At 31.9% G+C, this 11,701-nt stretch overlaps 1 protein-coding gene across 2 annotated transcripts in view; it reads left to right on the forward strand.

Annotated features, from left to right (window-relative positions):
• Cam (Calmodulin) overlaps positions 1-10,930 on the forward strand; it is a 30,138-nt gene extending 19,208 nt beyond the window's left edge. The window contains exon 4 of one of the 2 annotated variants that reach the window (XM_023165528.2): positions 10,057-10,930. In XM_023165528.2, coding sequence (XP_023021296.1) covers positions 10,057-10,085 — 29 coding nt within the window. In that variant the 3' untranslated portion in view covers positions 10,086-10,930. Of the gene's footprint in view, positions 1-5,582; positions 5,720-10,056 lie in introns of those variants that run through there. The other variant, XM_023165527.2, reaches the window with a different exon arrangement.
• The last annotated feature ends 771 nt before the right edge of the window (positions 10,931-11,701 follow it).

Here is an 11,701-nt window from a genome sequence, read left to right on the forward strand (position 1 = left end):
ATGGTTCCCTTGTAAACAGTTGAGTGAAAAAAAGTATCAACATAACGATATTTTTCTCATTGAATGATTGTGATTCAGTTTGTGTGCAAAAAAATATGCAAACGTGAAAACCATGAAAAATATATTGTTACTTCTTTAAGCAACTGGATTTTTTGGTCGAGTTTGAAACGTTGTGAGCCACAATAATAAAAAAGACTACCCTATCCTACCTAGTTATGTTTAGTTATACTTCGTCTCATACTCGTCTAATCACAAGTTTCTTTTCTTACGTATATTTGCTGAATGTATTCTTCTTGTGGCAGTAAATCTTTCTCAAATATCTGTTCCACTTTCTGTTTTTTTAAAATTCCTCATATGTTTTTACTGATGAGCTTTTTTCATTTATTGAATTATTAAATAGGAATTGAGAATTACAAATAATTCAATTTGAATTACATGTTCCAAATGTTTATTTATACTGCAAGAAATGAGTTATCTAGGGAAATGTTTATTTGAAAACTATTTTTCACAAATATCAGCTTGTTATGTATTATTTGTTATGTATGATTCTACGAATCTTTTACATCCTGTGATTTCTTGAATTTCACATTTGGTTAGTTGTTACTTTTCTTGTTTTCACTGAGATGCATGCTCCACGAAAAAATCTTTTAAAATGATTAAATCTCTTTACATTTTCATTATTGTCCAAACAAATGAAAAAAGATCATCACAGTTTGTATTTGTAGTATAGTGGAATCGTGTGTAGTGAAGTGAATGACTGGTAGATTTATTCCTTTTTACAGATTTCCGAGCCCTTTCGCTCATAGTTTTCAGTCCGTACTCAACACATGCTTCAAGCTGGTCAGTTGTAGTATTGCTTTGAAACTGTGCTTAGTAGCATGATCATTATTAATATTTTTGTTGTCGAAACGTGTCTATTAATAATTATTAATACCATGGGATTTGGTGGGTATTTTCATGGTATTTTATGTGGAAAGTAATGACAAAGTTGAAACTCATGTAAATGATTTCGTATACAGTGTGACCCAAAGGTCTTCAATATGTTTTTTGAGATAGACACCACAATATCTATCAGAGTCATCCCATATTGTGTTACGATTCATTCTAGTCTTTTTGTGTTATTTGTTTTAAATGTTCCTGAGAATTTTTGCCAGACCAGCTTGAATAGGTTTAATTTTTTTTTCGAGAGGAATTTTGTTTATTTTTTTTTTGTTTAAATTCTCAACAAACGTTGCCCAATAACACATACTAGCCTAGTACCTAGTAGGCTATTATTTCCTGTAACAGGCATTCAAAGGTACTGAAGAGAAAATTTTCAGAGATAAAAATTAGTATCTAAGAATTTATAGAGAGGCAATAGAAATTCAAAAAACAACACATGAATAATTTCAGTAGAAAAGAAGAGGCAATGAACATTAATGAAATATGGTTACCTGTCCTTAATGGTACACAAAGTCAGATAACCCAGTTAACAGGTTGACTGCCGATCATATTTTTGAGGTACTCTCGGATGCCGTTATGTTTTATTGGTTTTTTGCCTTTATGCATTATATGTCTTCTAAATAATAGTGTTATGTTTGTCATTCTCTTTTTATTTTTAAAATTAATATAAAATAATACTCCGATCGTAGTGGTTGGCTTCAAGCATTAATATTTTAACCGGATACCGAACACTCCGATCAGAGGTGTTTTACATTTTAACAATAATACCATTAGAACATACCATAATTATGTAAAATACGTTTATTTTCATAGACATAAAAACTAAACTGGTAACATCATATAAGAATACAAGAATCAATTTGGTTTATGCTCAAATAATCATAAAAAATTAAAATAATATAAATATTCTCAATGCACTGTGATAAGTGACTTTGCAGATATTCCACTACTAAGAAAAATTTGAATAGCATGATTATTTGTCTGGTCTGCAATTTGGGACAAAAACGTGTCGTCAATTATAATTCTGAAAAAATCTATAGGTCTGCCTCTGCCCGGAATCGGTACTAAAAGTTCTTGATTTTTTTTTAATGTTAACTGTTTCAGTGTACTTGCTTTTGTCGACTTGAATTTTTCTTGCGCATTAGTTGAAGCTGAATTGGTATGTATAACCGAAACTGGAATATTTCCTAACGACTGATCATCACCATGTGCATCTTAATCACTTTCTGAATCGGAGGGATATTCATCTTCGGGCTCTGGCAAATACTTGTCACCACTGCTATCTTCTAAACACTGCAATAATTCTTTATCTGTGAGTGCTTTCCTACTGTACACATGTAAATTATGTTCTTTTTCCTGCAATCCAGAAGGTCCAGGTTTGGCGTCTATGTTTAACGACACAAAAAATAAAAACCGCTTAACCAACTATAACACGTGCTCAACAAATGGATATCAGTGCAGCTAAAACTTTCTCTAGCCAACGTCGAATGAATACTGATATTTACAAGTTAGGCATACACAACACTCTGATCGGAGTGAGTGGCATCGCCGATTGATGCCCGTATACTCCGAACGGAGTAGTTGGCATTCAACCTGTTAAGAGAAACCAAGCCACGCTTATCAATAATAATATAAAACCAGAGTCAAATACCAGCATCGGAGTTTGTGCAGTGGGAACGACAAATCGAGCACCAACTTGAGCACTGCGACTGTTAGCACATCACCTTTGATAATGTCTACCGTAGTATTAGACGAAACGTCAGGCATAAAAATCTATAGACCACGGCCAAAAAATCCGGAAAGTATCTTTCACACAACTAATACTTAAAAAAAAGATAAAATTTTTTGTTTCAACTACTGAGTAACATTCAAAGAAATCCTTTTTCTCAATAGTTTGTCTGATAACAAGGCATATTTTCTATCTGAATCAACCGTAGGTAAATATAAACACTAACTTTTCATAGGCAAATATCGATCCTTGAACATTTCCACATCCTTACCTTTGAAGGCAGATTTCAACAAGAATAGCCTCACTACTTTAGTGTTATTCTGAAAATTCAGAGTTACAAAAAGTTTTTGAAATGTTCTAAGAACTAAGAACTGAAAAAATGTTATTCAATATATTTAATTTGAACTTGGTAACTTCGCCTTGTTCAATTCCGAGGTTATTATTGTCGATTAAATTTTTTGTACTTTATTGCAATTTTATAGAGCTACTTATTTTATGTGTGAAAGAAAAATTCATAAGGATCACGTAACAAAAAAATACCGAAAAAACTAGTCTTCAAAAAAGTTGATAGGATATTTAAGCCTGACCGTCTGAAAATTCTCATAGAAACATTGAAAAAGTCCTAGCTCAAAAATTACAGTGAATTGCATAACATATAGAGTGATTCTGATAGGTCCTGAGTTATCCTATCTAAAAAAAAAAGAAAAAAAAAATTCGTTTGGGTCACCCTGTATATCTTGAAAAATAGAAATAATGTAAACTAACTCATTTTAGATTAATATGACTAAGTCTGTACATTAGGGCATCCAGAGGGTACGTATTCAAATATTCAAAAGAAAAAAGTAAAAGACGTAAATGCATGAAATATGAACAGAACTGTTGTGAATGTTTTCTTTCAGCTTGAGTTAATTTTCAATGAATATCTTGTTTGTAATCGAAAGTTCTCTTCAGCCTCAACGAGACTGACTTGACTGATGAAAAATTTGATGTCTTTTTTCCTCGTCAAGATAAATATTGCCTTTCTTCAGTTGATTGTATGAAGATTTGCACCTTTTTTTACTGAATAATTAATCATATGCAGTTGTTAATCTATGAATCATGCCTCAAATGTAATAGAATTTGATTGACCAAAAATAATTTAGTAAGCCAAAGATTGATTTATTCAACGAACTTGTGACTACATGAAATCAGGACAATGAGTTATTGATTGGAAATCTAATAGTAGGGCATCAACCCTTAGCATGAATAATTTGAAGGTAATGGCCACTTTGCAATTTCTTTATCACGAATGAACTCGAAAGTCTTCATTTATGACGACTGAAATATATTGAGAAATATGAGGGGTTTGAATTCTGCTCCAAAAAATTCTCGAAGGAAAATTTATCCAAGTTTCACTAACACGAGTAAGGGGGCGTTCATAAATTACGTGAGGTGTTTTTTTTGTCCCTCCCTCCCCCCTGGTGAGATGTCGTGAGATGTTACTCAACCCCCTCCCCCATCCAGCAATCTCACGTGAGATTCTTCAAAATGTGGGTTTCTTACGTAAACTTCGTGCTTTTATTTACGACTAGTTAAGACTAGTAATCAATATTGCTGAGAGTTTAATTATAAGTGTAATAAAAATTTAACAATAGAATACTTAAATCGTAACTACTGTGATTTAAAAAAGAATATCTACTCTAATTCAGTCCATGGAGAATCATGCGCGGTCTCAAGAGAGACTATTGGAACCAACATGTCCATATCGCTCGCTCGAGTCGCGCGTTCGGCTGACAGTGGCGCGAAAACAAAGGACAGGCTACACTGAACCGTAAATTCAGATTAAATTGAGCTATTTGGTATAAAACAAATATGGTGGTTTGACAGTCAGTAGATGTATAACGTCGAAGTATGAATGAAATTATTTTCTTTCGAACGAATTAGTGAATGATCTTAATCGTATTACGATTACGCTCAAGATTAAATCTTAAGCATGTACAATCTGGATTAAATGAACCAAAATAGTATAATTTTTTTTTGTTTCAATCAGAAAAAAAATTACGTGATATTCGCCGGGACCCCCCTCTCTCCAACGTAAGATTAAATGAGATTTGACTCGACCCCCTCCCGTCCTTAAACACCTCACGTAATTTATGGACGTCCCCTAATTGGTATCTTCATTAGTACTTTTCAGTGGATTTATTCTGAGCTAGAGGTCCTAATTTTATCTTATTTTCACCTTGCTTGAGCACCTATTTCAAACTTGAAGTATAGTTAACACATAATGATTATTTGTATCTTATTATTTTTATTAGCTTGTATCAACATTTTCTTGTGTGAAGATATTACCCTTAACCCTGAAGTAAATATACTATTCCTCTAAAAATGGTTGCTGAATTTTAAATTTTCAATTGATTTTTTTTTCACTTTTCACTGTATGTCTATGTGTTTCTCATGTTTTGTCATTTCTTTCAGGCTCTATCCTTTGAAATGCTTGTCTTTATGCTTGAGATATTTGATAGTATTAGCAAATATTTTGTTGTGAATGCTTTTCAGTTCATTTTTTTTCTCACAATTATTACACTTTCTAGTCGACAATTTGTCTAGGAATTTTACAAAATACAATGAAGAGTAACTTGATTATATAAGATTTGGTATTGTGTAAAAAAAATACAGTTTTGGTGTGAAACAGTGTGTTTAACTCAGTGATGTGTTCCAAATGAACAAAAAAAGTTACTTCTATAAAGAGCTTGATTTATATCAGATTTGCTGCTTCTTCAATCTTGGAAAAACAAGAAAATTTGTTATCTTTTTCTTCCTCTTCTTTTACTGTGTTCAGTGTTTGTCATCGCTTGGTTGACTCTAGGTGAAGGTAAATTAATCACCATTGGTAAGTTTAAAATCAATTTTAATAGTTATTTTTTATTTTTAGATTTCATAAAAACCCATCTCATGGCTAAGTAAATCTCCAGTGGTACTTGTTTGGGGCCGAAGATTACAGAAACAATTCCACTGATTATTATAGTATTTGTTGTATATGTATAGCTTAATATAATAAAGTTATATTCAGAGAGTTTTTTTTTACGTATCCCGGAAAATATAAAAAGGATGACGAATATATTATAGGGGATTACTCAGATGCTAGTTCTACTGAACAGTTGTCTATTTATGGTGTTGTAAATTTAGTCATTGAATCTGTTATTTTTGCGTGAATGTTGTCTGTGGGTTTGTTTTGAGTTTTCCTTATGTTTCGTCACAAGTGGTTGATATCTTCAGGAATAAAAAGACTGGTTTTTCTCTTTTCCTTGAATTGTATTATTTATATACCCGCCGTTGAGAGCATAATTACATTAAACTGGTTAATTACTGGAGGTTGTCAAACTTATACATCTTTTGCTGATTCGATTTCTATGATTAAAAAAACAGGTTATCCATGCTTTATTGACATTTTCAAATCGTCATTGCTCTGTTGAAATGTTCTATTGCTTATGGAAATCAAAGGCTTCCTTTGTAAAACTGCAAAGAATATCAATATTATTGAAACTTGTGTGCTCTTATTTCGACTCTTATTTCGTACCCCATGATATGTGTATGCTTTCGTACTTGCATATTAACCAATCTTTTTGTGGTTCTAATATACTGACTGACACTGAACTCTTTATACACGGCGCCATTCAGTTGTTTCTGGGGTAAGACATTTGAAATTCAGAATGAAGGCATAGTTCATTGGAGCCAATATTTCTTATGGAAAAATGATATGGTCAGTTTCGATTTCTTTTCATTCCAAACATAAAGTACGCACCAAATTCTAATATTAGTTGTAAAGCCATATTTTTAAAGCTCTGTGTATCTTTTGTACCACAAAAAATGTCAAGTTCATTTTTTTTGCCAGTAAAACAGTCCATTTTTTAATTTTTGATAATATTACTTTATATTATAGTATAGAAAGTTTTGAAACTTCCTATTTTTCACTGGCATAGAAAAATGAGCTGCATATAATCTTTGACATTTATTGTACTACAGAAGTATACTATTTATTGAAGTCACCAAATATTAATATTTCTGCACAGAGTTTTGGGATTTCTACTATTTTTCAAAAAGCATGAATGGAATTGTAGGTAATAGAAAAATGACAATGTTTTTGGAGGGTTTGAGTTTTCTGTCATTCCCATAGATGACATCTTCAGAAGGAAATGGTTGTGCTCGCTTATCATTCGGCATTGTTCTCGATGAGGACAGTTAGGTTCAAAAGTTTTTTGGCGACATAGCCAACTACCACTTCTGAAATAGCAGTGTTTGATCACGGATGTAATGCCTATATCATTTGCTTTCAGCTAGTCTAAATGGCCAATATAATATTCTTTTTTGTACAAACATTTTTAATAATTTTTTTGCTGCAAGTTACAAAAATTTTGATCCAGCCTAACTTATTTACTAGGTAACCTTCATTATAAGAATATTTTTTATCAGACTTAGCTGCAAAGGTACTCTATGTAGGTAGGATTTATGTGATTAGTTTTATATTGTTTTCAATGTATCTCCAAAAGTTTTGCCAACAGAGACTTGTGCATTCTTAAAACTTATTTCTCACTCTTACTTTAAGGCCTCAAGCAAATGGGCAGATCATTATTTTCAGTCAGCCAGGCTGCACTTTGGGCACAGATGGAACCAAAAATGACATCAAGACTGGTCTGGGAGTACCGTGAAGAAGGAAGGTCACTGACGAACAGGAATAGATTGAATTTATACTGAGTACCAGGACACTCTGGTATCACAGGCAATGAAAAAGCTGATGAGTGTGCCAGGCATGGATCATCAACTCCATCTATAGGCCCTGAACCAGTTGGGGGGGTACTATAGTATTTGGTATGAAACCAGATTGGGAAGCAGGTCTATAAGAAACATTAAAAGAGTGCTAGGAAAATATACCTGAAAACACATGAGAAAAGCTTTATAATGGAGCCGCCCAAGAAGATAACCACTTCAACAAAGCAGGGATTGGCTCAGAACAACTACAGAGATATTCACTGGACATGTTCCATTGAAATGACACCTGAATAAGTTAGGGCTTTAAAATGGATACAACTGCAGGCAATGTAACAAAGAGACACAAATAGATTGTCATTTTATGCAAACTTGAGGTATTTGATCACAGGAGGCAAACAATTTATGGACAACCCAAATTATATTCGGAAGAATATGACATATATCCATAAAGAGGCCTGTACATACTAGTACAGAAAAAAAAATTTGGAAAAAAGATGAAAAAAACGCAATGAGCCCACGATTCTGCAGTGTTTTCTGGAGGCTTTGAAAAAATTAATAAGATGAACTGCTCACAAGTAAAAAAATACTTGTTCACACCATAATTACGTATTAAACAAATTATTTAATTTTCTTATATTTCATGAAGAAAATTCGATAGGTCTTTTGTCTTTGTGTAAAGCAGAATGATATGTCCAATGCTCAAAAATTATTCAGATGGTAATTAATTGATTAATGATCCAAGAAACTGAAACTGTAATCGATATAATTGAGATATTCTATTTACCAGTGTCTATAACCATGGTTTATTTTAATCACTTAATAATATGCCTGTATACCTAAAAAATTCTAATTAACTTTAAATATTTTTCATCTTGATAATCGACGAATTATTGGTACAGGAGAATTTCTTTTTGTTATTTATTTATTTATTTGACACTTTGGTACATTGAGTACATGTGCTAAGTCATAATTAAAAAACAAAAATAAAACTACAGAAGTTGAACGATACAAAAAAATAAATATGGTTCACGTCCACAAACTTTCACAACATAGAAGTATTATATAAAAAATCGGAGAAGCTCTAGCAAATACTCTCAAAATGTCATGAAAAAGTGTCGTACAAGAATTCCTCAAGACTGTAGTAACACTTCTGTAAGAGAAGTTTTTTCACCTCAATTTTAAAAAGTTTATCTGACTCGATTTTCCTAATAGATGCCGGCAAGTTATTATAACAGTTTGTGGCAGTATTTTCCATAGAGTAGCATTAGTTAAACCTTAAGCTTGTTTAATTCATGAATTTTAAATGCATCAGACATGAGCCTGCTTAAAGTTAAATCCTCTACTTTGGCGGCTTAGAGTCTTTGAGTCAAGCTTATATCAATCTAACCTAGTGTTCTGTCTGCGGTCGAGACTGACAAGTACCACTATAACTTAAATTGTACCTACAAATAACAGATATTTATATCATCTACACTATCTGCAGCATATAACCTTCCGTTCTTGTGTTAATTTTACTGCCTAACGGAAAAAATTCTTATATTTTTTTACGCCTGGACCATAAACCAAAGTTATACTTCATTTTTGGTGTATGTTGTGTTAGATATATTCAATGTAGAAAATATTTCAATAGTCTACGTATTGTTTTCCTATTTCTTGATGACTTCAAATTCGGGTTTCGGCTGCATGTAGATGAATTATCTTTAAAGTTTTCAGAAATGTTTAGAAGTTTGAAAACAAACCTGCAGTTTTGTAAACCGTTTGGTGAAAATTTCACAATAATGTGTTACTTGAATCTTGTAGAGAAATTTCGAATGCAGACACTATTTCCGCACACCAGTACACACTCTTCTCAACACGTGTTTCATCAGTCGAATTGGCTTTATCACCAGATGACTATACCATTCACTATAGTATGAAACATAAACTATACTGTTATAGTCACTTTGTGATGATGCCAACTTGATTAGGGTTGCAGTTTTGGTGTGCTATTTGTGTTTGATTCAATCTATGCCAGATTGTATGTTTCAGACTGAAATAATGAAACTAAATCACTTGAAAATGAAGAACACCTTTTTTTTTGTAAACATTCTGTTTACAGACAGACATTCTGTATAACAATGAAATGCTAGAAATGGAATTCGTATGTAATGAAATGCTAGAAATGGAATTCATATGTATTTCTATTGACTGGCTTATTATTATGTACATAAAAAGCACTACTAAACAAATTGAAAACTTTCACTTGACAAATCATAAGTGTTTTTTCCTCATTACGAACGTCTTTTGTACATAACACGAAACTGATGGATATGAATAGTAGGATCACTGAGAGATCCTTCTTTTAAACAGAAACTGTCAAAACACTTGCAAAATAGGAGTAATTTAATGCTTAATCTGCTGAAATTTGTATTTTGATGAATTTTACATTAATTTTTTTAATAATTATTTAATTTTTCCCTTTTATTTATTTTTTTAGTTATCAATAAGCATACATTCAGTTCTCTTGCAATCAGAAAAATCATAATAAAAACTTAGTCCTTAGTGGTAAAGTCTTTGATAAGTGTTTTTTAGTAACTGATAGAATTCCTAGTAGACAAGTATGATTAAATTCTCATTTTGAATTTTACTTTTTGTTTCAGAGTTTGTCACCATGATGACTTCAAAGTGAAGAATCAACAGATGCATTTTCAGCTTTCCATTGTTTCATCCCGGCCCAATGTCTACATTTTTCAACATCTCGAACTTTTTGCTTTGTGGTCGGGCCCATTAAAAGTGAATAACTTCAAGGTTATTTAATTTACAAGACATGTTTAATTAATAAAAATATTTATAAATTAATATAATTGTGTAAATTTTTGTAATATATTTATTTTTGAGTTCTTGGAAGGTCGGGAGTGCCTTCAATATAAGGTGCCCGCTATTTCAAGTCATTGCTACATTCGTGTCTAGTTGAAATTTTAAAGTTACTCACAAGGTATGAAAACGTACTTATTCCGAAAATGAATTATTGTTCTATTTGATGTTAGTTTCAGGGGATACAAAATTAGCCATGTTTTTTTTTCATACTTTGTGATACAAGAATACATCTGTGCACTTACTATATAGTATGTATCCCCCGAATTTTTTTCAATTCTTGAATTGTAGGTTTTACATTTTTTAGTCTAGAGTTTGTTCAAATTATTGATGAAATATATCCATTTCTGATACCACCCTTTGATGAGAATCGTGAATGTGATTCATTTTCTGGTTTCCAATAGAGGATTGAGATTTTTAGAAAGAAGAAATTTGTAAAGGACTTTTCAAGATTGACCCTATTTAACGAAGTTTGTATTTAATCCACTTGGACTAGTTTTATAATCTGAAGTATATAACTGAAGGTTACCTTATGAAACCATTAGGTGTGTGAATTTGAAGTAAATATGACTAAAAAATATTTTACCTGTGAATTACTAGTACCGTCAGTTTTTATGTTTAAAAATCTTTTTTTCCTTTAAAATAAAGTCTGTAAAAGCCTTCAGTGCGTTATTTCCGACTCTGGAGTGAATGAATTTTTACGAGATATCTGAAATATTTGTGGCTTCTTTCAAAACTACCATTTTCCAAATGCAATGGACTCCTGACATGTTCTCTTGAATTACTATAGGATCTTGTAAAATAATACAGAATCAATGAAATGTACAGCTTGACAAATATAGCAAGAATATTATAAATTTTGATATGCGCCTGCCGACTATATGCGCACACGACAGCGCTCCGTTGTGTTCTTGACGAGTGATAGTTTCCATCCTCTTTTATCCGAATGCGTACTCTGTCGGGGAACATGTAGTGAAAATTCTCAAATCTCTTCCTAGACTTACCAAGCTTTAGTAGAAAAGGGAATATTTTCAATCAATGTGATGCTTATGTGTTCAAAAAGATTATATGGGTAAATTAGTTATGAAGGTACTTTTTCAACGAAATAATTTGATGAAAATTTCAACTTGTAATTAATACCTGAATATTTCACCGAAACATTTTTGAGGTTAAGAATATTTTGAAAACTATGACTAACAACTAGTCTTCATTGAAATATTTGAGCTATAAAAAGTTTACAAGATTAATTCAAACACACATGGTATTTGATAACAGAATTTCAAAATGGGTTAAGGTAGGTATGGATGATAAAACTAGGTTGTTTCAAAAGTTTTGTTCGTTTTTATGATTCTATTGAGTTTGCTTAGAACTGTAATATCCCAGTGAATATGTATTTAATTCAATTGAAATAAGCGTCATTTGAATCGGTGC

The sequence above is a fragment of the Leptinotarsa decemlineata genome, unplaced genomic scaffold, assembly GCF_025532065.1.
Source record: "Leptinotarsa decemlineata unplaced genomic scaffold, Ldec_3_MD MMD2_tig00002159_RagTag_RagTag, whole genome shotgun sequence".
NCBI classification, from domain to species: domain Eukaryota; kingdom Metazoa; phylum Arthropoda; class Insecta; order Coleoptera; family Chrysomelidae; genus Leptinotarsa; species Leptinotarsa decemlineata.